The sequence below is a fragment of the Ostrea edulis genome, chromosome 6 (assembly GCF_947568905.1).
Source record: "Ostrea edulis chromosome 6, xbOstEdul1.1, whole genome shotgun sequence".
NCBI lineage: Eukaryota > Metazoa > Mollusca > Bivalvia > Ostreida > Ostreidae > Ostrea > Ostrea edulis.
In genome coordinates, this window is record NC_079169.1 from 4,443,710 (window position 1) to 4,471,442 (window position 27,733).

A 27,733-nucleotide genomic window follows, 5' to 3' on the forward strand; every position below is an offset into this window, starting at 1 on the left:
CTCACCCACTACAGCAATAAAGGTCATACCGTGTCTGAACTCACCCACTACAGCAATAAAGGTCATACCGTGTCTGAACTCACCCACTACAGCAATAAAGGTCATACCGTGTCTAAACTCATCCACTACACCAATAAAGGTCATACCGTGTCTAAACTCACCCACTACAGCAATAAAGGTCATACCGTGTCTAAACTCACCCACTACAGCAATAAAGGTCATACCGTGTCTAAACTCACCCACTACAGCAATAAAGGTCATACCGTGTCTAAACTCACCCACTACAGCAATAAAGGTCATACCGTGTCTAAACTCACCCACTACAGCAATAAAGGTCATACCGTGTCTAAACTCACCCACTACAGCAATAAAGGTCATACCGTGTCTAAACTCACCCACTACAGCAATAAAGGTCACTCTGTATCTACATGTAACTCACAGAATACACCAATGTAAGTTTTCATATTAATGATAAATCAGCAAAATCTAACAACCCATCCCATACTTGATTAAAAATCAGACTAAAATCCATTGTTTTCTCTGTTGTTGTTTATTTCTTATGTCAATTATTTATGTATAATTTAAAACCCACAGCTGAAAAAAGTCCAGGTAACTTGTAATGCTTAAAGGAACTGAGACAAGGTTACCAAGTTCTGACAGGTTGTTTGTGTAATGTCAGTCATTAGGTGTGAACAAGGGTACACTGTTCACCCACCTGTTCATTCACTCATAGATGTGATTTATAAATGAAATTCTTATTAATAAAATCTTTGTGGGCTTTGCTTGACAACTTCTTTTTTATCATACAAATTAATGTATTCTCTTCTGCCAATCTGGTAGTAAGCTATAATAGTAAAAATCATAAGACATGGTTGTCTGTAAATTTCATGATTATTTATAATAATCAGCAAATATGGTACACATGCATTCTATGACTTAGCTATAACAAATACGTTTGTATAATACTTGAATGTAAAATATATTGTACAAAAAGGACTTTGTCTTACCAAATTTGTTGGGAACACATCAAATTATGATTGGACGCGAGCTGCTCAATAAACAATGAGTCCAGACTTGGATTTCTTGAAAAAATCTCAAAGTCAAGTTTGGTTTCTCTTAGTTGATCAGTCAAAATTTTAGTAAAATTTCAGACTTGAGTTTAAGTTTTGACTCAAGTTATTTTTTGTTTTTGTTTTGAGAAATTCAGTCCAGGACTCATTTTGAAAAATTCCTAGTATATCAACATACTTAAAAGTAGGGCCTTAATATGCCTTGTTCTTTAAAACACATGCACAGACTCAATGACTTACATGTTCTACCCACACTCCCTGTGACCTCGACTTCCTTAACCTCAGCCAGAATCTGCCGGCGAAGTTCCTGGAAGCGAGGTGCGTAACCTCATCCTCCACTGTAAAACATTGAAGTGTTAGAATCTTAAACAACATTTTAAACATTTCAAGTATAACATAGTGATGGTGCAAATATGTTCTTTTTGAAATAGCATATTTTACATAATTGTTCTGACAGGTGTGAGAGTTAACAAAGTGAGTAGGTATTGTTTTTTAGAAAAGTGAACAGCTTTATCTCATTTGACAATTGTTTGACAGAAACAAGACTAACATGCCTTTACAGGGGTAGTGAAGGGATGGGAGGGGGCTTTTTAATTAAATATATTCACACTTGACAAAATGAATTCAAAGTAGATTCAGTTGGGCACACTTAGTACCCTGAGGCTATGTCTAATCTTTCATAAGATGTCGGCAATCAAAGTCGAAACATGATCATATTTTGGTCTGTGATAATAAACATGTATAATGAATTAGAATTAGAATATGATTTATTTCCAAATTAGGGCCCTCTCGGGCATACAGCATACATGATTGTTAACATTTCAATGTGCAATGTTTATTTTTTATAAAATGATGATAAAAAGAAAAGAACGAAACAAGAGCAAAATATGCACTATTAGTATGAGCAATGTTCATACATGAGACATTTTGAGCATGATATTAATACTTATTTGTATTACATGTAAGTATTACCGTGTATCCTAATGCAAAACAGTCAGAAATACACACAGAAAAAATAAAATAAAAAAGTATATATCATGAATGTTTTATGTCTTCTATATTCAAACACCTCTGCATTCTTTAAATATTTGGGATGGGCTGTCTTTGAAAACAGCTAGTCTGATGGTTTTGTCCAAAAAAATTTCCTTCCGCCTGGCAAGAAGTGACAGAATTAACATTTCATTGTTCTCTGTATTCAAATGTCTGGCACGTCAGAGTCAGATTTCAAAAGCTCTGAATGGGTGCAGTGGAGAAGGTCCAATCTAACCAAAACCCCTAAATATAGCATTTTGGCTACTGAGTCAATATTATTGTCAGCAGATCTAAAATCACAGGCATTATGTTTCTGTCTGACTGCAACATTTAACTTTATCTTGTATTATCTTGTATGGGATCCATTGCTTGTATTAATGATGATGTCATGCTATTTAAATAGATAATTTAAAAATAGAACATGTATGTAAATATATAAATGATTTATCAATGATGTTCCATATATAATCTCATGAGATGACAAAATCTAATACACCGAATCCAGAGTCTAAAAACAGGGGGTGGGGTGGATCTGCCTCCAACCTCGGATAAATGAATAACATGACATTCTATGTCTAATATGTCACGCGCACTGGCGTCTGTCGCTACATGATGTAGCTAGGCCTATACATATAATACATAGGCTACTCCCCATGATTGCGTTTATTATACAAAAAAATGCCTTGGCTAAAAATAGTTTATCATAATTTTATGAAAAACATATCACAGGCGTTATTTTTTTCATGAACTGTTACATGTTTTAGAAAATAACACAAAATCTTACCAATATTCAACGTGCACTTTGACTGTCATCTTTTCTGCCTGCATGGAGTGGACTTTCTAATTACAGAGTGCTCGCCCTTGATTATAGTATGCCGCTAGGATAGGTAAACACGCTATTCCGGTGTCTATACAATTCAGTGAACATGTATGAAACTATACAGAATTAAAATTAAAATCATCCCAAATTGGATTGTATTCATTGATATTTTTTTCAAAAGTAAAGAAAAATATTACTGAACATTACAATTCTTTAAGAACATCTTTTTATTTTATTAGAAATAACTTGCTTACAAATTCTTGGGAGTACCAAACAATGAGGGGACGAAATTCCTCTACATTGTTTGGAACCAAAACCCGCGTTTAATCAAATATGGCGTCGACCAAGCGAAGAATGGAGGTAGATGCCCCAATGGAAGAAGATGATGCGTTTGTATATGTTTTTGACAGGCGCGATAAAGATGCACCTGATGTTAAAATACCTACTGGTGGTCTCTTTAGCTTTGACGATTTTAAGGAAAGAGTAAGAGAGGTAAGTTTGAATAGAAAACAGCAATGTTTACAAATGAAGCCATCCTGCATGCATGCAGATAGGCACGCTCGGGATTCATTGGTTGCTCTTAACATGCAGAAATTTCTGCGAATGACACATTGTTCAGATCATGAGCAAGAAATTATTTACTACGTAAATATCAATTATTTTTTTAAAGAGGTTATGCTCCCCCCTATAGAAAATGCTATGTGTGCAACTGCTACAGCTTGTAACCTCCCCCCCCCCCCCCCCCCCCCCCCCGTTGACCGGGCACCATTTCATTTTGATATAACTTTTCAATAGAACATCTAGCATTCATTAAAACAAAGTAAATTAATTTGCAGTTATGTATGCATCAGTTGGGTTTTATTTCCTACACAGCCAGATAATACCTGACTATAAACATTCACAGGGCCCTGGGTTGAAATCTGAAATCCTGATCTGGTCTGTTGCATTTTCTCCCTTCATATTGATATTACAAATTTTACTTTAACCAATCTCTTAAACTGACAGTTAAAAATCCTGGTGTGTGTCTTCAAGGGTGAACACATTCGTGGAGGAAAGAATGTGGTGGCCAGCTGGGTTTGATCACCATTGGTCAGGTCAGAGCTGACACTGGACTAAAATTTTGTCACAACCTTGTACATCGACTCAAATTGTTTGCTGTATATTTGATATATTATTCCTACATCATATTATATACAACTTATTTTGTTTTGCTTTTATCATGCATCACCATTATCATTATAAAATTTGCATTTAGTGAGATGTATTGTCAGTCAGTAGTCCATAACATGGCAGCAAGTGTATCTTCTATAATTGTTTTTGGCCACCACGTTTACTCCATTGTATTTCATACCCATAATTAATGAGCATTTCATTGCCAATATTAACGTCAATAACCGATAAAGCCAAACAAAGAGTGTCTATAAATTTATTGATTATTTAAATTATATATACATGGTAAAAACAATATTCATTAAATTATGATTAGAGTAGTAGTAGGGATCTCACTACTTTAGCTGGGTTTGACACTAACTTTTTTTTTAGTGGTGGACTGAAGTACCACCACCTTTCCAGGGCTTGAAGCTAACGTGTTATGTCACCAGTTCAGCCGGACTGATGGGGTACAGGGTTCGAAATTAACTTTTTCAAGCACTAGTCCGTACGGACTAGTCACTGTTGATGTTCACTAGTCCGCAAAACATTTCACTAGTCCGTCCAGTACATCATATTAGATGATCTTCATTTTATTCAACAGTATTTAATGAAACCAAACACATCACAGTTGCAATCAATTTAATTTCTGACACGTACAGAAGAAAGAGACCACCATATTTTATTTCGCATTCAAGATCTTCAGAAGCATACAATATTAACATCCGACTTAATCCTATTATAAACATCCATAAGTGCGCTCGAGATCGACATTCCTGTTGTTTTGGTGCTCAGATCTTAGAGCCACAGGAGTTTGAAATTTTATCAATAAAGTCAATAAAATTCACTCGATTGACAAGTCATGAGCTATAGTGTTATGAACTACTGTGTTAGAGTCGCGAATGACGAGAACATGTGCGCACAAACATGCATGTTCTCAGACCACACTACCTGCAATTCTTGCAGCTAGAATAAGTTCTCGTGATGTGTACTCGGCGTTCGGAATTGGCAGGAATTTGACAATTTGTGCACGTTCGAAGAACGGCGGTCTCGAATGCACTCCATGTGTTTGGAAGCTCAGGATGTCATAGTCACGCAAACACTTAACCATGCAGGTAATTAATCGACCATAAGTTCAAACATCTAAGAGACTCGGACAAATCTTGCTAAAAATCTTTACCATATTCAAGATTGATTTCCGGATTTTCACTAGTCCGTACGGACTAGTGCTATAGAGAATTCACTAGTCCGACACGTTTTTTACTAGTCTCGGACTTACGGACATGAGTTAATTTCGAACCCTGGGGTATAATTTCAACAGACAATTTACCAGTCCAACAGAGTTTTCCAGAAATAATTTAACATTTCATTTATGTTATGAAAATGAAATTTAACTCAATATGCCTCAGACAATATTGTAATGTTCACTTATGTTTACTGATCGGGTTCGTCTGATAAAGCATGCCAAATATGTGTATAAGATTTCATAAGTATATTTTCCAAATTGATGCTTTAGAAAATTAACCAGTCCCAGGGCTCACACTGGACCAAAATTTTGTGTCGCAACCTGGCGCGCGTGCATCGATTCATACACGTTTACTGTAGATCTATATTTCATGTATATTATTCAAGAGGCATATACAACATATCATATCTCTGATTATTCTTACACAATGTATACAACATAGCTTTGTTTAGCTTTTATCACAAATCACTATAATTATTAGGATATTGTGAAAATCGATTGTATTTCAGCAGATTGCTTTTTAGTCAGTCTGATGACATTGCAGCACAATCATGGTTTTATTTCTAAATATTGTTTTTGGCTAAGTTGACTCAATTCTATTTCATACCAGAAAAAAAATAGGAGTATTTCATAGCATATAAACTGGCTATATTAAATAAAGACAAGAAATGAGTTTCTAAATGTTTATTAATCATTTTAGTAGTGTAAATGACATATTACTCATTAAATTTGCAGTCTAGAAAAAGTCACTGATGACAAAGTTACTGAAAATTAATTACTGTAATACATAACACATGATCATAGTTTCACATCACATTTTCACTGAAGAATCCTGTTTTCATCTTGAAATCCAGAATGACAAAGTGGTCCTTCGGTGAATCTCATCATGTAGAGGAGAAGCGACTTCATGAAGTCTGAAACAAATTCTAAATGGCTTAAGATGATGTGAAGTCAAAAGATGACAGGATAGCAATTTCAGAAGAACCTACTGTTTTGCATTTCCTCATGGCCATTTTCTAAATAGATCAAACTAAAGACCTAAAGAATAATGCAATTTCCCAACATTCCTCTATTTATACACTATACTAACGTCAAATGGATTAGAAAATATAGCTGAACATTCTAGTTTACCTTTCTAGATGAAATCGCTTTTGTACTGTGATGAACCGACAAATTAAATTTTATATATTTTTATTAACACGGAAGTATCTTCCATTGACTAGCTTGTGTGCACAATCACACGCTTTTTATTCCATCTAGTACAAAACAGGTAGCTCCCCAGTAATGACTCGGGTATCTCTATATTTACGATATGTATACTGTAGGCAACTGCCCGGCACGCGCAAAGTTCATTTCATTCACACCTACCTGCACATAGAGGATCAACCCTTTGTTTTGTGTAAACTGCTAAATAAACAAGACGCCCCTAAGTCTTATTGTTCCCATGCGACAGGGTATCCACATTCTGCACAGGTAAAACAGCCCTGAGGCTGTTTGGATGCCAACAGCTGAAATTCAAAATGGCGCGCGAATACTAAAATACGAAATGTCCGTGTCGCATTTCCGGAATTTCTGTCGCATTTTTTTCTGAAAAATCGCAAAATGCGACAAATGCGATGGGCAGCGCGAGCCCTGAGTCCCATCAGACTGACTAAAACAAATGTCCGTCAGTCCGCCAGACTTTTAACCAGTCACAGACTGACGGGCATATGTTAATTTCGAGCGCTGCTTTCAACTCTAGGTGGACTTTCTAGATCTTGGGTGGACCGTCAAAATATTTGTTCAAAAAGAAAAAAAGACATAATTTTCTCCATTATTTACATCATAATATGTAATAACATTCCAGGGCTCGAAATTAGCATATGCCCGTCAGTCTGATGCTACTGGTTAATTTCCTAAAGCATCATTTTGGAAAATATTCTTATGAAATTTTATACACACATTTGGCATGCTTCGATCTGTAGATATCAGACGAATCTGATTCGTAAATATAAATCCCACATTTAAGTGTTACAATATTGTCTGAGGCAATGGCATATTGAGTTAAATTTTATTTTAATAACATTAACGAAATATGTATAATAATTTCTGGAAAACTCTGTTGGACTGGTAAATTTTTCTGTGGACTGGTTGAAATTATACCCCATCAGTCCTGCTGGACTGGTGACATAAAAAGTTAGCTTCAACTTCAACACAGACTATAATGACCAAACAATTTTCAATCAACCAGTATTGACCGGTTTTAACCAGTATTGACCACCGGCCCGGTCAATACTCATATTGACCACTTTTTTGCCAACCCTGGCTTCAAGCCCTGCATTCTGTTTGATATTTTTAAATACTATTACTGATGGGAAAGTTGAGACCATATAATGTTCATTTAGTCTAAGGCCAGCAAAAATTTATTCCTGTTCCCAGTCGGAACCCCCCCCCCCCCCCCATAAAAACAGGTAGGGTAGTTAGGCAAGGAACAAATATTAATTTCTAGAGTAGAAAAAAAATCAATCAAAATGTTAAAGTAGGAAAATTTCAAGTTAATTGGGAGTTTCAATATTGTATGAAAGTTAATTGACTTAAATTAAACAGTCTCAATATCATAATCTTTACTTATGACAGTACATCAGAAGTACTAAATAGACCTCAATCCATATTTATACTCTGATAAACCAAGAAATTAATAATTTTGATTTTTGGGGGGTGGGGTGGATGATACGTCGTCCATTTAATTAGCTTATGTGCTTTCATACCACGGCCACAGGTAGCTTTTGATGTATGTAATCACATGTACAAATTTCACCTTATTCACACTTACATGAATATTGTGGATCAACCCCTTGTATTGTGTAAACTGTTAAATAAACAAGATGCCCTAGGCCTAATGTTCCCTAAATGACAGGGTATCTACATTCTGCATGGCCATAGGTAAAACCACTTGAGGATGTTGCAAAAAACTGAAATTCGAGATGATGTCTTGATTTCGAAATATTTATTGTGAAATTTCATTGTCTGATTATCCAAATTTCGGTCACAATTTTTTCAACAACAAAAATCATAATCACAAAGGTGATGAGCACCGGGAGCCCTGCAGATAGATCTGCTTTTAGATAGCTCTTTTTTTAGAGCACCTGGTAAGGGATTAAGGGACTTTGGTTCAAATCTCTATCTCATACTTATCGTGTCCTGCTGGAACACAGTTTGTCCCATGAAATCAACTTTCCTTAAAGTGTCATAGTGGGACAGCAAAAATTCAGTAAATGTTTTACGGAATTGTCCCTTCACAATTCATTGCGAGAGGGAATATAGTTACAGGGACGTTCATGTGTGGGTGTAATTCGGAGCGTGTAGACAGGCCACATTTTTTTGTCTGATTGATTTGATATTTCACATGTAGCTTTGTTAACAAGAGAGGAGGAACCCTATTGATTTTGGTATCACAGGATCAAGGTCACTATGAGACTACATAGAAAAAGCTTGTAGGCATTCATTGCGAGGGGATATGCCCCATCTTGCATAGCTCTTGTTTTTAAAGTGCCATTATGTTCTTTTGTCTAGTCTCATTTGATGCTTCACATCACATAAAGCTTATTAATAATATATAATCAAATGTTTTATTTTAAAATAGTTGCTTATATGATTCAGTGCTTGTGGAGTTTTTAGTTGAGAATTTAACATTTTAGGGGATTTTTTAGACTATAAAGTACCCAACACAATAATCAAAAATGCAAAGATTGTAATACATATATGTAGTGATTGAATGATTGCTTGCATATTGTTTAATGTCCTGCTCGAGAATATCTTTCTCATGGAGATGTCACCATTGCTGGTGAACTATTGCAAAATTTAGGCCTATGCTTGGTGATTACGTCCTCTGAGCAGGGGGAATTTTTATCGCGACAAGGGCCTCAGTTTTTGCAGTGTTATCTGAAGGACCTCCCCATTTAGTTGCCTCTTTCAACAAGCAAGGGGTACTGAGGACCTATTCTAACCCAGACCCCCACAGGATATACATGTAGTGAAAAATATAAAGATTGTATTAAAAAAAAGTAAAAAATTAACTGTCACTTAAATTATTCCTGAACATTGGATTTTAAATTGTTCCAGATGAGAAGTGGTAGCAGATTCAAAACAGCTAATTTTAATTAGATTGGTTCCATTGCAAATGTTAATTTCTGCAATGTTAAACTTGTAGGCCTTGCAGATCAAGAAAAAGGACTTTGTCATTGCAACCACAAACCGAGAGGAAATTCGAGATGATGAAACTTGGGGTAAGTGATCGAAGCTGTCGAAAAAGTCTGATGATTTACGAGCTGATGAAACTTGGGGTAAGTCATCGAAGCTGCCGATGAAGTCTGGTAATTTACGAGTTGATGAAACTTGGGATAAGAGATCGAAGCTGTCGATGAAGTCTGGTAATTTACGAGATGGTGAAACTTGGGGTAAGTGATCGAAGCTGTCGATGAGGTCTGATGATTTAGGAGATTATGAAACTTGGGGTGAGTGATTGAAGCTGTCGATGAAGTCTGATAATTTATTTAAGCATCATAAGCTTACCTGATGTAGGATAAAGATAGGTGCTAGTTAGAAATTCTTAAACTAGAAGCAATTAAAGTTAGATTATATTACATTGTAATAATATATGGATTGTTTTTTTTGATTTGTGTGCCATTTGAACTACATGTACTATATGATTACTGTTTCTGAATCGTGCATATTATTATTACATTTATTATGATTATAGAATTCAAGACATGATTGACTGATATGAGGTCATCAACTTGTAAAAATTATGCAGTGATTATTTTTTGTATTACTTTCCAATCCAGGGAGCCCATTGTAAAGAATAATATCAGAGGGCATCTTCCGCTGTTCAAAATTGTTGTGCAATGTGTAATTTTGATAAAAATGCAAAACCTTGAGAAAATTTAAGAGGCATTTGTCCTTACCCCAGAATTAACATTTTTAAAGCAGAGATATTTCATCTTGCATGTTTGGTTTTATGTATGCACATTTCTGAGTTCACCTTTGCATACATGATTAAGATTTCAGCCACATTTTTTATCTGATATTCAAAGGTTTAACAATACAGCAATCAGTTTATCACATGATATGTTTAACATAATGTCATTCCAGATCCATGGCACATGAGAATTTAGAATGAATTGTCTGATATAGATATCAAAATGAGGTGGCTGTATTTTAACATTTGATTTGTTATTTTTCAAGACATTTTGCATTAATATACTGAACATATTTTGGTGTTTATTGGTCAGTCTCCAGAGTTTTTGAAGGCTCTGTAGGGGGTTGAAATAAGGCCCCATTCCCAATGTTAAAAAGCCGGTATTTTCCCCAATTTTTGCTTTAAAGGTTGGGACCACAATATGAAATAAGAAAATTTCATGGGAATAAAGATTGATAAAAATTTCTTTTAAAAATCAGAACTGGTGAACAAGGCAGGTACAAGGTAAATCAGGTGAGCCATATGGTCCATGGACCTCTTGTTTCAGATGGAAGGGGATATGTATTTTAACCTTAGTCACCTTGTAAGGGAATTTACTGACCTTTCTAGAGTGTTGACCTTGTGCTCTTTTTTTGCAGATGACATCGATAATGGGGACACACTTTATGTCCTGAAAAAAATCAATCAAGAACTCTGTGCACCAGCTGATGAAAGAGTTAGCTTTGTGCCACATTATGACACAATTGTGAAAGGGGGACTGTATGAGTACTATGCCTCGGAGGGCCAAAATCCACTGTGTAAGTATCAGATAAAGTAGAATGTGTGTGTAAAGCAATGTTTTGATATTGTGTACAGGATTGATTATAATGTAGAAAAAAGAGATGCTTTGAAATTTTTTTATTAATTTCTTTTTAGTTCACTGAGCCAAATACTCAAGTGAGCTTTACTGAACAACTTTTGTACAGTGTCTGTATGGCTGTGTGTAAGTTTATATCATACAGTGTATGATATGAATTTTCTACAACAGAATAGCTGAAACTTTCATTAATGCTTGCGGAATTAGTTTATGAATAATGAACTTTGTTCAAGCCATGACCTCTAGCACCTGGACAGGACCACGAGAGAGTTGAAATTTTATGTAGGAATATATTTTCTTTAATCTTTTTCTTATGAGCCACAAGGGTACACTTTGTCAAACTTATATGCAAATATCCTCATCAAGTGTAGATTTAATCTTGTCAACAATGATAAGGGCTACAATAAGGTTTTCCATTTTTATATAAAAAAATGCAATTATGTGATGTGAGTCATGGGCTTCTTATTTTCTTAAAGTTGATTTTAGTTTCTGTTCACTTTACATATACAGGTTATATTGAAATTGTTATAGATATTAAGAAACTGTTGCATATGTTGAATTTTAATCTTGACTTAATTTGTAGCCTATGCTTTTGCTGAATTAATTGACAATGCACTGTCAGCAACCGCAGACAATGTTGGACCCCGGAACATCGACATATTGTTGGTTAGTGATTGGATATTGCATTTATTTAATTAGAAAATGAAGGTATTTGTTGAGAAATACAAAAGCTTTAAACATACAATTCTGTGAAAAATGAAATATATTATTATACAGTGGAACCCCGTTATTACGTTTTCCAACTTGTCACGATAAAATAACGCAATAGCAGGGACAACGTAATAAACGTTCCCAGTGAAATCCATTAAAAATATCATTTGGAAACTTTATATCTTCCGTTGATACTCCGTGAAGGTGTGTGTGTGAACATATCTCTACTGTCTTTGTTTTAAAGACTATGACACTTGATTTATTTACATCTTATCTTAAATGTCCATAATTCTTCATGTTTTCATCCCTTTTCTTTATTTCTTGTGTAGGATAAATAAGGATGCTTTGATAAGCATTGTAGATCTGCTTTCGTTTCCGCCATTTTGTTCAACTTTAACATAATGTGTTCATACAAATTTCTCTCAATAACTCGTTTCGGTTTGTATTCAACATTTGTACATAAAACAAAAATAACAAAACATCGTTTTTCTTAAGTTATACAAAAAATGTATCTCTACTACACGATACAAAACACAATAAATCCCAACAAAACGACGACACAAAACACACGCGATATCCAACACTTGGACACTTTTTTCACCAACGATAAACACAGAGAACAAACGCAATCCACTTTTTAAAAAATGATGCACTGACATTAAGATCACATTTATAACACTAAATGATGGCACTAAAATCACGTGCACATCAAAAAAGATATCAAGGGATTTTAAAATGTTCACTGACCTAAATGCCTTGCACGAATCAGCCGATAACACTGGTCAGTTTGATCGACGTATTTATGGATGAAATCTAGCAACACCCAAACTATTATGTCAAAATAACTGACAATTGTTTTAATTGAACACTACCTTTTCTCACCTAACTATGCCCAAGCCGTTATCCAAGCTGTTTCAACTGTGATACGATAAATGTTGTCCTACATGCTGTCCGTAAATAGAGTTTTAATATCGAAAGCAATCACACGATGCTAAACATGCATATGGTTGAGAAATTATTTTTTGTTTGATCATCAAAATATGAAAAATGAAGAAAATTTTATTGAGTACAATTTCTAAATAACCATCATTTAATTGCTTATCACTGGCTTCGATACAGGGTATTCACCTTATTGATGTCACTAGATCTATCAAAGCGTGATCAGTCAAGCGTCTTTAATCCCCTAACAGACCAGGAAATTTATATGGTGACTGCCTGGGGCAGCCAAGGTGTGAATGGCTTATTATTTTGAGAATCACCATTGAATAATTAGGGGTTTATTACGTTTTTGTCGGAATTTTTACAAAGTAATACTGAGTCCCGACATCTTAGGACAACGTAATAACGAGGTCTATTTTATATAGGTTTTGTTAAGAAATGGTTTTGTGCTTTGAAATTCCAACGTAATATGCGGACTAACGAAATAAAGGGGGAACGTAATAACGGGGTTCCACTGTATCTGTATGCACTTTTTTAATGAACTGTTTGAATTAACAGGTTATCAGCATTATACATTTGTTGTATGTTTTTTATTCTTGCAGCATTTCGATGATGGAAAGCCATCAAACCATGCTATATTTTTGATTGATAATGGAAGAGGCATGACGCCAAGACAGTTGAACAACTGGGCCATTTATCGACTCTCAAAATTCAAACGCAAAGACAAACGAGGAAAAGTGTAAGCATTGAGATAAGAAAGGGCACCTGTAGATATATACATGTTAATATGTTAATTCAAGGCTGTAACCAGCGCATTGGAAAATGAGAGCATTCATACAGCGAATCTCTCGTCAATTTCCCCAAAGTCACACAGTAATGCGAAGTGGTTACTTTCGTGATTTATGTAAACACATAATGTATTTAATGAGCTCACTTGGCATTTTAAGTTCTCTGTAGTCTGTATGCTGTCTGCCTGTTCTCCTGCATAATTTCCTTCCAAAATTTTATGAGTTCTAGTCTGTATGCAAGCCTGTCTTTTGAAGGTAGGTTTTGATATGATCTAATTAACCAGTTCAACCGACCGTGAAATGTTATGTGATAAAACTTAAACACATTAAATAGAATAATCTGACATGCACGAATGCAACATAATTTTGATCATACATACATTTATATACATTATTGTACATCGAATAATTTGAAGTTCTTTATTCCATTCATCTCATTCCACCATAGAAAAGTTTTATTAAATATTTTTCAACACAAAGTACTCAACAGAGTTCATATATTTATGAGAATTGTACTGATTCAAATTGTTGAAAGGTTGGGTGGGCTTACTGCAGCAAAACTGAGAATGATTTTGATACCTTGAGCCTTATGATTCTATCTGATGTGCAAAATATAGCTCAAACCGTAACAGCCAAATTAATCTCCTATATATATCTGTACAGTGGTTTTTTACTCTTGGGGTTAAGTACACGTTTTTCTACTTCCAACATTACGTGTAGGGGGGAAGTACACAGTAACTGAATATATTTTATATCAAATATTTATAATTATATGCGTAAGGGAAATTTACGCTCTTATTACATGACCATGCAATTAGTGTAAATTTTCCCCACAATCATGTAAATAACCACTTACAGTAATGATATAACCGTGTAGGTACAGTGTACATACCTGTGCACAGAAAAGTGTCAATTTTTTCTGTAAAGTAGAGTTAGTCAATAATGGAATTTGGGAGTAGGAATGAATTAATGAGTGTTGATTACTTTTAATGATAAAATGATTGACAGGATGAATTTAGGAATTAATGAGTGATTGACAGGATGAATTTTGTAATTAATGATTGATTGACAGGAGTTTCGTTGAGGGAGAAGATGATGATGAACTGGTGGAACAGAAACAGGCCCCCCTCTGTCTGAACAGCGATATCTCCTACTTTGGAGTCGGAGGGAAGCAGGCTGTATTCTTTATAGGACATTCCACAAGGGTATGGCATTGATCAAAATTTCGGTCAGTGAGTCACTATTCTTTATGGCTGTTGTTCAGATATGAGATGGTCGTAATGATCTGCTTGTACTGTACATGTGTTTCACTTTAATATCCCCCAGGAAAGTATTGCCTTTAGAGGGTCCTGATAATACATGAACAGATATGGCTCATATTATTACAAACCAATGAAATGTATAATTTTCATTCCATATAAAATGAGTTTTTGTTTTTCTTTTAGGGTCTGATTCATAATTTCCCCCCAAATTTTGTTTTCGCTTTTAATGATCAAAATTTAATTGTCTAATGTGTTTAAAATGTTCATGTGTTTAAAATGTTTAACAAAATAAATTTTAAGATTATACATTTATGACAGAAGTTCATTGCAGAGAGTTTTTTTATTTGTTTTGTAAACAAAGTTCGTGATATGTTATTGGCTAAGAAGTTCTCTAAAGAAATGGATATCAATCTAAGTATTTTTTATCTATCACATTTCAAGTATTTTTTAGGTAAAATGTGTCATTTGAAAGTTAAATTTTCGACTGTGCAAAATTAAAATGCTTTAAAATTACAAAATTAACATTTCATTGTGGTTTGTAAACACTAAAAGACTTTAGTCCTTGTTTACATACCACAGATTAAAGGTATAGATATTGCTTTTATTGCACGAACCAACTAAGTTTTGCTTACCCACGAACATTGACCCCACAAGTTTTTCCACAGTATGATGCTTGTATCGTGTTCTTTCAGGAAAGTTGTGGCAACAGTTTCATTTTAACATGTTTGTCATCACACTTGCATGTATATAAAAAGTTTCATTAGAAATTTGAGAATGATTGATTTCAGGTGTGAAATACATTGTATGATTTTTTAATTTACTCTATGACTTTTGTAAATGTTGACATCAAAATTAAGTTCACATTGTAAATTGTTGATATTTTGATTGATGACATACACTTAGCATGTAGTGTAATTAAAACATGTTTTATAGATGATAACAAAGCCCAAGGAAGCCCAGGATGTTCACGAACTGACAATGTCTAAAGAGGAGTTCAAACAGAGAGAAATCAACAAGGAGTCTGTGTACAGTGGTTACATCAGGAACAGAAAGGTAGTCTGTCATACAGTTTTACTGATATATTTAGTGTGGTTGTGTGGTTACATCAGAAACAGAAAGGCAGTGTGTCGTACAGTGTTACTGATATATTTAGTGTGGTTGTGTGGTTACATCAGGAACAGAAAGGTAGTCTGCCGTACAGTGTTACTGATATATTTAGTGTGGTTGTGTGGTTACATCAGAAACAGAAAGGTAGTGTGTCGTACAGTTTTACTGATATATGTAGTGTGGTTGTGTGGTTACATCAGGAACAGAAAGGTAGTCTGTCGTACAGTGTTACTGATATATTTAGTGTGGTTGTGTGGTTACATCAGAAACAGAAAGGTAGCATGTCGTACAGTGTTACTGATATATTTAGTGTGGTTGTGTGGTTACATCAGAAACAGAAAGGCAGTGTGTCGTACAGTGTTACTGATATATTTAGTGTGGTTACAACAGAAACAGAAAGGTAGTGTGTTGTAGTTTTACTGATATATGTAGTGTGGTTGTGTGGTTACATCAGAAACAGAAAGGCAGTGTGTCGTACAGTGTTACTGATATATTTAGTGTGGTTGTGTGGTTACATCAGAAACAGAAAGGCAGTGTGTCGTACAGTGTTACTGATATATTTAGTGTGGTTGTGTGGTTACAACAGAAACAGAAAGGTAGTGTGTTGTAGTTTTACTGATATATGTAGTGTGGTTGTGTGGTTACATCAGAAACAGAAAGGCAGTGTGTCGTACAGTGTTACTGATATATGTAGTGTGGTTGTGTGGTTACATCAGAAACAGAAAGTTAGTGTGTCATACAGTTTTACTGATATATTTAGTGTGGTTACAACAGAAACAGAAAGGTAGCGTGTCGTACAGTGTTACTGATGTACTAAGTGTTGTTCTGCCGAATTGATTGATTTGCCATCTTTTCACTAGGTACTTAACAATTAGAGTAAAATTCATGAAGTTTGTCTAAACTGAAAGTATGTTGTGACACAGACCTTAGATCATTTGGCAAAGGTCACTGGGAAATTTTTTTTGGTCTAAGCCTTGACTTTGATTCATTAAACTCGCATACTGGACACAAACCTTGCTGATGACTGGATTATATGTTGATCAAGGTCATGTGGTGAATGTCACTTGTAAAAACAAGTTTTGAATTCCTATCTGGGTCGCAGGCTTGTGATGGGAAGACATAAGAAGCATATGCTTAGCACAAACATTGCCTATGACCCTGAAATAAGACTGTCTGGCAAAAGTCAAGGTCAGAAGTTTAAAAAAGTCCATAACTGTAATTGAAAGACATCAAAAATTCAAATTTGACACCAAAGATTGATTGAAAACAACAGATTATGTGTGTCATGATCCTAATTCAAGGTCATCTTGCGAAAGTGAAGGTCACTTGTAAAAGAAAGTGCCGATGATATCTATTCAATTGAAATTCATCAAATTTTCATACTTTTCACAAAGATTGCAGTTGCTTAAGATTAGATGTTGTGTCTTGACCTTTAACCAAGGTCATTGAAAGAAAGGGTGAAGTATACCATATTTTGAGTCCATCCTGTGGAGATGTTAGTGATATAAGAACAGCTCTAGTTTCAGTTACAATACTTGGGTAAAGTCTATTACTCTTTTATCATTGTAAATCCTCTTGTATTTATCCTTAGTCTTATGTATATTTCCTTGTCATATATATCTAAAATGCTTATTAATCAGACATGGAGTTTTGCAGTTTTAAAATCCACTTCACGTTACATGACATCTAGCAGCAGAGAGCATTGTAAGTTTAATGCATGATGTATTAAATCAAACTTCATCCATTTTACTGTAGGTAGGGGATGCATCTCACATACCGTCAGAAAATGAAGTGCTGCGTAGCATCATCAATGAGGAGAAGAACAAGGAAAGTTTTACTGTGGTGGAGATCGGAGGAATCAGCACGAGTCATGTCACCTATCTCAGACAACGTCTCACCGACTGGACAAGACAGCTTGCGTAAGATTTTTTTAATGTCCTATCAAGCCAAACAAAGTTTTTTCGTCACATGTACTGTACATGCAGTATTTCGATCCATAATTTGAACTTCTTCAGAACCATGAGTTCATAAAGTAGCTCTCAACTGGTATTCAGCTTTGTTTCTCTCTGAGAACGTGTTTCTTTATTTATGCCCCAGAAAATAAAGGTGCATACCTTTTACCTGTCTCTTTTTGTTTTTGGTTTCTTCTCAGTACTTTTAGTACTTTGATTGTTTTTGTTTCTTTGTCCACTGTTTTGAAGTAGGTCATAACATTTAAACTAGATGAGATATAAACTTCATACTTGGGTGAGTGAAAGGTTGAAGGTATGTGTCTGATAAAGCCAAGGTCATTAGGTTAAAGCAAAGTACGACTCTTGAATGTGGTGATGATCAGGTGCACAGCGTTTCACAAACACATGATCAGGTGCACAGCGTTTCACAAACACATGATCAGGTGCACAGCGTTTCACAAACACTTGATCAGGTGCACAGTGTTTCACAAACACATGATCAGGTGCACAGTGTTTCACAAACACATCTTGGTGTTTTCCTCTTTTTTAGCTCACCTGAGCCGAAGGCTCAAGTGAGCTTTTCTGATCAAATTTGTCCGTTGTCAGCATCGGCGCAGGCGTCATCATTGTAAACTTTTCACATTTTCATCTTCTTCTCCAGAACCACTGGGTCAATTTCAACCAAACTTGGCATAAAGCATCCTTGGGTGAAGGGCTTTCAAGTTTGTTCAAATGAAGGGCCATGCTCCCTTCAAAGGTGAGGTAATCACAAAAATACAAAATAAGGGTAGAGTCACTTAAAAATCTTCTTAAGAACCACAGGGCCAGAGGAACTGACATTTACAGGAAAGCTTCCTTACATACTGCAGATTCAAGTTTGTTCAAATCATGGCCCTGAGAGGTAGGTTGGGGCCACAACAGGGGATCAAAGTTTTACATAGAATTATATAGGGAAAATCTTTAAAAATCTTCTTCTCAAGAATTATTGGGCCAAAGAAGTTGACATTTACATGAAAGCTTTCTGACATAGTGCAGATTCAAGTTTGTAAAAATCATGGCCTTCAGGAGTAGGTTGGGGCCACAATAGGGACTAAGGTTTTACATGCAAATATATATGGAAAGTCTTCAGATATGGGCCAAGGTAGGTGACTCAGGTGAGTGATGTGGCCCATGGGCCTCTTGTTTTCTTACATAATTTGTTTTTGGGTCCAATTAAAATTATTACTCAATATTTACATTGAATGTTTTCCTTTTTATAATCTATTGCAAAACAAGCCATGTGACATGATTTAATTTTTGGCATCATAATAGAGGGTTGAGGTTTAATTGTGATGTCGTAATTGTATAATGCATTTCAACATTTTTTGATTTTTAGAGGGGCCTCTGTGTCTATGTGGTTAAAGCATCACGCTCAAAATCACACGGCCTCTCACCTCTGTCGGCGCGGGTTTGAATCCTGCTCGCTGCTGAGTGAGAAAGTTTCCCAGTTTACTTTCGGAAGGTCGGTGGTCTCTTCCCAGGTACATTGTATCTGGGTTCTCTTGTCCACCAATAAAAACTGGGCGTCACCAGATAGCTGAAAATTGTTGAGTGTGGCAGAAAACAGCAAAACAATCAAGCAAAACAATCATAACTGATCCTCTTGATAAACTCAAAATAATGTTCACAATTGGATTTTAATTCTAGAATTTCATTATCATGTGCGTCCCATTGAAAGAGGTACTCTGCTGACTGGGCTGTATATGAAACTTGTGATCCACGCTTCTACAGTATTGATTTCAGACCCAGTATACAATGTGTACATGTATGTTTAAGTACTGTATATTTTGCAAGGTACACCTATTGGAAATATGCACAGACATTACTATTAGTTTAATACAGTGTACCTTTGAGAAGAAGTATGAGGACTGCATTGTTTACAATCTGTCCAACCACACAACTTCATAGCCTTGGTCATATATTTACATTTAACTTTCAAGTTTTGCAAGATAAAGAGTCTTTGATTCATGAACTTGAAATTTTGGTCATAACTGTATTAGGTAAACTTCACATTTGAAGGATAACCTTGCTCTGCAAGGGTTTTGTAAAATTGTGGGGAATTTTACAGTTTTAAACTATGATTTTTAGATTCTTTATTTTAAGAAATCTCTGTATTTACATATAAATTTTGGATAATGTTTGCCAAAAAAAAATTTGTTTTTTAATCCTTCTTATATGTATGTATTATCCAGTTTTCATTTTTCAGACACATTTACCACTACTACATTCATGGGCCAGAAGGGAATCGTGATGAAGACGATGAAGAACATCGTTCGAACACGCCTTTCAAGAATATCAACATCAGGGTAAATCTCAAAATTTATACTTCCTTAAAGAATATCAACATCAGGGTAAATCTCAAGACTTATACTCCCTTCAACAATATCAACATTAGGGTAAATCTCAAAACTTATAGTGTTACCTTTAGTGATGTACCGATTATCGCCAACTTTCGATTGTCGATTGCTATAACTGAAATGATGTGAATAATCGATTGCCATTTTGAAAATCGAAAATCGTCGACTTCGTTTTTTTTTTTTTTATAATACGAATATTCCTGCCGCGTCTTAACTAAAATCCAAAATGGCTGACGGAGTTGAATCATCCGATAAAATTGAATAGTGTTTTAATGTCTCTCTTGAGAGTCTTTCACCCATGGAGACATCACCATTGCCGTCGAAGGGCTGCAAAATTTAGGCCTATGCTCGGCGCTTACAGTCTTTGAGCAGGGAGGGATCTTTATCGAGCCACACCTGCTGCATGTGACATGGCCCGGGGCCTCGGATTTTGCCTCTTACAACAAGCAAGGGGTATTGAGGCTCTGTTCTATACCGGATCCCATAAGAACAACAACAAAAGTCGAGAGAGATATCCCTATCCCGAGAAAACGAAATCGAAATTTTGGGATTATTAACTAATGATTCCAGACGTCTCCATATGAATGAAAAATTCCCGAGAGAGACGTTAAACAAGATACAATCAATCTTATGATTTATTCTAATTAACTTAATATTTAGGGTAAAAAATAAAGTAAATTTAATATATTTATGCCAGAAATTTGAAATGAATAAAATTCGATTATTTTCCGATTAATCAATTGAAAAGGTGCATCCGATTAATTGTTTTTTCCCGATTGCCCATCACTAGATACCTTGCATTATGTATCTTCAGTACAGTAGTTCCATGTAGTGACAGGTCGAATAACCTTCCCCTGTAAATTAAACTACATGTAAATATGATGTCAATGTAGATACGAGGGTCAGTTTTTTCTAAAATGTAGAATTTTGCCATAACTTTTTCTGAATGTCATATTGCATCCAAAAACTGGGATACATAATGAGACAATAAATGATTTTAATTATATTGAAGAAAATACAGATATGTTACGATATTTTAGAAAATATTTCAAAAATTAAAACAGAAAAATAGATCACGGCGCATGGTAAAATCTTATTAATTGAACAGTCAGGTAGGAATGCTTACAAACATAAGATTCCTTGCATTTGGTGATATTCACATACCCATTACCATTCCTGATGCCAACTAGACAACAAGAGTATTATAGACTAGTTTATTATGTTTATTAAAGACTAATCAAAAGGGGTACAACGTATGTTCCGAACTGTGATGGACATTAGGGAATTGGCATTGAAACGGCCACATTGTGGGATATACAATAAAAAACTGGGTCCAGAAGGGATAGCTGGTATACCGACTAATAAGTACCGGGCAAAACCAGTGGCCCTGCGTTGGGCGCAGGTGCCAAGGATCCCAAATTTAGGTACTAGACATTTGGGTCCGAGATGGTTGAGAGCACATCTGTATACCCTGTTTCCCGGTGATTGCTTCTGGTTAGTAGTACTTCTCTACCCAAGTACTCCAGTACTAAGTCTCCCCCCCCCCTGTTATGAGAGGTGGAGAGGGCCCCAAGCCTGCAGGCTTTGCTATGACCCCAATCGAAAACTTTGCCTTACATGGCATACATTTGTAGACAACCTGTCTACCCAACATTTTTTACTTGATAACATGCTCTACATGGCATACATCTGTAGACAACCTGTCTACCCAACATTGCGCCCACCACTATGCATAATGGCTGGGCAGGGAAACAACGAACCAGATATGCCCACAACCCTCCCATCCATCCCTACGGACCCGCCCCCCATTTAATACAATGCGACAAGAGTTTTGCTGTATTTATGCTAAGAAGGCAGTACTATATAAATCTTAATAAAATTCTTAAAAACCAGCACTGTCTCTGATTTTAGTTTAACAGTCCAAAATACTGCAGCTTGGATTGGCTCCTTCTTTCTTCGTGGTTTGACTATCGTCCAGTCCTTTGGTTGGTGCTTGTTCCATGTCTGGAAAAACAAAAAACTGACAGCAGATTACTGTAATAAGGGGAGTGGTGGGTGGGAAAATTCTTAGAGAGCATCTGCTATGTTTCAGTGCTAATCTGCTCATGTCTGGGACGGAAAAGGAAGTGCTATCTGCACTTTAACTCGTACTATGATGGCTTTGGTTTTGATTAATTTGTTCGATTTTTAGATCGGCTAACATTGGAAAACAGTTCTTCCGTCAATTAAATGAGATTAATCTGGCATGAAGGCAAATTAATCTGTATAATTTACAAAAATGCATTGTATAATGTTAATTGTCAAATCTCTCAAAACTGGCAATAAAGCAGAATAAAATATATACATGTATGTTCAAGTAGAGAATTATTGCATCATTTCATAAGCAAAGTTTAGACGTAATATGTGGAGGTGTTTAATGGAAATCGATTAAAAAAGGCAGGTAGTTCTGATTTGTGGAGGTAAAAAACATGACATTTCAGGAAATTATGTAGCAGAGTAAGGCCATAAAATTTTGTGTCGCCCTCTGGAAATCTCCAATAGAAATTGTTAAAATGCTAGAAGAAGCAGAGAATATGTCAAAAGTTGAGTTTTGCTTTAGTGTATAAATGGCATAGACGATTTTCTCATGATAGACTTTATATTGGATGACGAACGTCCTGATAGGAAACGAATCATCTGTGAAGAATTTGTCAAAAGAATAAGTAACACTATGGAAAATGATGGCCGCGTCTCTGTCATAGAATTATCAGATATTATTGATGTTACAGTACCCGCAACATTATTCTTGACATGATAAACGATAGAACACGATACACGCACGATAGGATAGGATACACGCACGATACGATAGGATACACGATAAACCTGATAAACGCAAAACCTGATAAACGATCTTCACGATAGACCTGATAAACGCAAAACACGATAAACGGAAAACCTGATAGAAATGTTGTAAATTTAGAAACGGTTTAGACGGAACGAAATTTTGATACCTACAACATAATTACATTATGTTTACATTATGTTGATAATAATATTGAAGGATTTCAATGTTCATTATATACCTACATTACGGACAACGCGGATTTCTTGTTTCCCGCGTTCTCGCAATGGGAAAAAATCTAACGCGGTAATCTATAGGTAACTCAGGAAAACCGCGTTCTCATTGTGGGATGACTATCAGCTACCTGTCCCCGTCGCGGTAACATTTGTTTAAAACATTGATCGGTTTTGTACCATATAATTTCTTTAATCCACGGTCGTACGTTTTTTTTTTTTTTTTTAATGCCATCACAGCTAAAATTTAAAAAAAATAATAAAATATATACGGCATTGAATTCATTATTTGATATCTATATGAATTTTATCAGCCAATGATTCTAAAACTTATATTGTCACCTAATGTTTAATATATAGATTATACAGGGAATTAACTAAATGTAATATAATGTAGTGATATCATGCTTCAGTAGCTCTCTTATGCTAATGTATATTACCTTGAGTATGAAATAAAACCAAGTAATATTGTGTGTGTAGCGAGGAGGGGGTTATTTTGCATCAAGCTCTAAGTTCACGGCTCATTCAACATCTCAAGTTATTTTCATAACGACCGCTTTAAAAAAAATCAACCGCACTACACCTGTTAGATATTTTTACACTATGATTGATAATTGATAGTCATAAGTAATTGGAACATATTTATTTGAATTGATATTTTGTTAACAAAACATAAATAAACTGTTTAAAAAACATAAACAAAACCGGGCTTGTTTTAAATTCGCAATTTTGAAACGCTTAGTGTGTAAAAAAAAATTCAAATAATCATCAAAACCAACATAAATTTCCAGTATCTACACGTACGAGTAATGGTACATGTGTACATGTACAAGGTATAAAAAAAAAAAACCGATGACAGCGGAATCGTGCCCAGTTGAACAGAATTTTGGGGGATGCAACACCCTTGCACCCTTTTAAAACTTAATCTTCTAAATGTGTGAAATACAATGTCCCTGAGAATGTTAGCTGTCAAAACACGGGTGATACACAAAATCAGATATAAGGACGCTATATAAGTAGCATACACGTGAAAAAAAAAATTGGAAGAAAAAGAACCATTATTAAAATATACATGTATGTGATAAACAATGTAATTTACTGATTTTTCCTTTCAAATCGGAACTCCCTATTTTTCTGTTAGTGTTAATTACAAATAACTGTTTCTAGACAAACAAATGTTTATGAACTTCAGAAGAAGGAGCTTTCAGATTTACTGTGCTCGGTTTACTGTCCTACTTTCCAGACTACTTAGAATTAAATTGTGATAAATTTTCACTCTCTCGCTGGACAGACAAATAGCTCTTCTTCTGCCTTAAAATTGACAACTTTATGTTCTCCTTCAAATATACCATCTTTCCTCGATTCCTAAAAATAGCTTCTTTAACAAAACGAATAAAGGTTTCGGAAAGTATCGTACTTTTTCATTAGATTTTATATATGATCCCAATAGTTTCCGAAGCTACACGATAAACGATTTTCACGATAAACGGAAAACCTGATACACGCAAAACACGATACACAATAGACCTGATAAACACAAAACACAATAGAAAATGGAAAACCTGATACACGATAGGATAGGATACACGCACGATACGATAGGATACACATACGATAGGATACACGCACGATAGAGCACGATAGGAATGTCAAGAATAACGTTGCGGGTACTGTAGCTCTGTCACTCTCTTCACTATTCTTAGTGAACATTTGGAAATGAGAAGAGATGCAGTCTGATAGATACCCAGACGATAAAACTAGAAGGTGCTACAGGCTGTGTGTGAAATGTAGAGGAGAATATTTTGAGAAACTGTAAAACGTGACGCTGTGATTTTGTGTTTTTGACGTAACGATGCTCCATGGCAAAAGAACATACTGTTTTAAAATTATATATCACAGATACAATTTAATCAAATTGAATGAAACATTCCACATTGATGAAATAAATGATTTGAAATCCAATAATGTGTTGAATTTTATTTTTCAGAAAAATATACATACGAGAGACATTGTCTACATATTTTTTGAAAGACCCTCATATAATAACTTTCCACTTGAATTGTGTTGTCAGGTTAAACTGTTCGTAAAAGGAAAGCCAGCGACGGACATCAACTTGCGAGATATCTATGATGACATGCAGTCACAGTATGTCAGGAATTCAGCCAGCCAATTCTTCTTTAAGGCAACCACTGAGGGGTCAGGAGTGGTGGAGGGCATTATCCGCTATCATCCGTTCATGTATGACAGTGAAACCTACCCTTCTGATATAAACGACCCCAGAGGTAAATGGACTACATACTGTATACAGACTTAAGTAGCTGTAATTTTAAGTGATAAAACCATGAAATGCATGCTCTAGTGAACATAACATAATAATAGCCTCTATGTAACATTGAAATTTAACAACCATAACATTTGTGTAACATTAAAATAAACTTAGCCTAAGATTCACATCTATGTAACATTGAAATAACCTTAGCCTCTATGTAACATTGAAATTTAACAACCATAACATTTGTGTAACATTAAAATAAACTTAGCCTAAGGTTCACATCTATGTAACATGGAAATAGTCTTAGTCTTTGTGTAACATTGAAATAACCTTAGTCTTTGTGTAACATTGAAATAACCTTAGTCTTTATGTAACATTGAAATAACCCTTAGTCTTTATGTAACATTGAAATAACCTTAGTCTTTATGTAACATTGAAATAATCTTAGTCTTTGTGTAACATTGAAATAACCTACATATGTAAGTCTTTGTGTGACATTGAAATAACCCATAGTCTTTATGTAACATTGAAATAACCTTAGTCTTTATGTAACATTGAAATATAACCTTAGTCTTTGTGTAACATTGAAATAACCTACATATGTAAGTCTTTGTGTAACATTGAAATAACCCTTAGTCTTTATGTATCATTGAAATATTCTTAGTCTTTGTGTAACATTGAAATAACCTTAGTCTTTGTGTAACATGGAAATAACCTTAGTCTTTGTGTAACATGGAAATAACCTTAGTCTTTATGTAACATTGAAATAACCTTAGTCTTTGTGTAACATTGAAATAACCTACATATGTAAGTCTTTGTGTAACATTGAAATAACCCTTAGTCTTTATGTAACATTGAAATAACCTTAGTCTTTGTGTAACATTGAAATATAACCTTAGTCTTTGTGTAACATTGAAATAACCTACATATGTAAGTCTTTGTGTAACATTGAAATAACCCTTAGTCTTTATGTATCATTGAAATAACCTTAGTCTTTGTGTAACATTGAAATAACCTTAGTCTTTGTGTAACATGGAAATAACCTTAGTCTTTATGTAACATTGAAATAACCTTAGTCTTTGTGTAACATTGAAATAACCTACATATGTAAGTCTTTGTGTAACATTGAAATAACCCTTAGTCTTTATGTAACATTGAAATAACCTTAGTCTTTGTGTAACATTGAAATAACCTTAGTATTTGTGTAACATGGAAATAACCTTAATCTTTATGTAACATGGAAATAACCTTAGTCTTTATGTAACATTGAAATAACATTAGTCTTTGTGTAACATTGAAATAACTTAGTCTTTGTGTAATATTGAAATGAATACAGTGAAGTGGACCGCAGATACAGTTTATTTGGAAATGTGAAAGTAAGCAGGAATGAATCCAAAACTGTATTGCAGGACAAGCTATACAGTACCAAACTAATGCGTTAACATACAACAAAATAATGAATGATTAACAACAGTTATATCAGTCATTTGCATTAGAATATGTTTTTGTGTGTGTGTATATTGTATCTTGATTTAACATAGCATGATTTATACTTAGTATTGTCTGTACTCAATCTTTATATTTATTGTATTCTGAATTTCAGTGGAACCAGACTTTGATGAACATTATTGTCTGTACTCAATCTTTATATTTATTGTATTCTGGTTCTGAATTTCAGTGGAACCAGACTTTGATGAACATGACTATGCGGTGAATGTCAAACCAGCCAGAGGAAGGCGCCCCATATTTGAGTGTTACTGGAATGGGAGACTGATTCCGTACACTAGCATTGAAGAGTAAGCCAAGACAGTTCTACATGTAGAATAGGGAATGGAAATTTTGAATTTAGATTGCTAATGATTTTAAGGAAAGGAAAAAATCACTCACACATTTGCATTTCATGGTTTATGAGATATTAAAATAATTAAGTTCTGTTTCCAACTTGAACTTTTGCCTTTTCCACAGGTTTGACTGGTGCTCAGAACCCAAGAAGAGTAGGGCTATTGCAACAGAATGCTGGAATAGGTTTATAAAAATTCTATCAGTTCTTTCTAAGAAGCACTTTAGTGCATAGTACATGTAGTTACCTATTGAACTGCTAGCTTTGGAACTGGCTGAA

General features: G+C 34.9%; 1 protein-coding gene across 2 annotated transcripts in view; it reads left to right on the forward strand.

Annotated features, from left to right (window-relative positions):
• Nucleotides 1-3,178: 3,178 nt before the first annotated feature.
• LOC125645676 (structural maintenance of chromosomes flexible hinge domain-containing protein 1-like) overlaps nucleotides 3,179-27,733 on the forward strand; it is a 68,024-nt gene continuing 43,469 nt past the window's right edge. Inside the window, exons 1-12 of one of the 2 annotated variants that reach the window (XM_048871431.2) lie at nucleotides 3,179-3,414; nucleotides 9,507-9,582; nucleotides 10,913-11,071; nucleotides 11,714-11,796; nucleotides 13,383-13,519; nucleotides 14,641-14,773; nucleotides 15,764-15,883; nucleotides 17,693-17,856; nucleotides 20,135-20,234; nucleotides 25,414-25,624; nucleotides 27,293-27,410; nucleotides 27,580-27,639. In XM_048871431.2, coding sequence (XP_048727388.2) covers nucleotides 3,256-3,414; nucleotides 9,507-9,582; nucleotides 10,913-11,071; nucleotides 11,714-11,796; nucleotides 13,383-13,519; nucleotides 14,641-14,773; nucleotides 15,764-15,883; nucleotides 17,693-17,856; nucleotides 20,135-20,234; nucleotides 25,414-25,624; nucleotides 27,293-27,410; nucleotides 27,580-27,639 — 1,520 coding nt within the window. In that variant the 5' untranslated portion in view covers nucleotides 3,179-3,255. Of the gene's footprint in view, nucleotides 3,415-9,506; nucleotides 9,583-10,912; nucleotides 11,072-11,713; nucleotides 11,797-13,382; nucleotides 13,520-14,640; nucleotides 14,774-15,763; nucleotides 15,884-16,130; nucleotides 16,148-17,692; nucleotides 17,857-20,134; nucleotides 20,235-25,413; nucleotides 25,625-27,292; nucleotides 27,411-27,579; nucleotides 27,640-27,733 lie in introns of those variants that run through there. The other variant, XM_056141319.1, reaches the window with a different exon arrangement.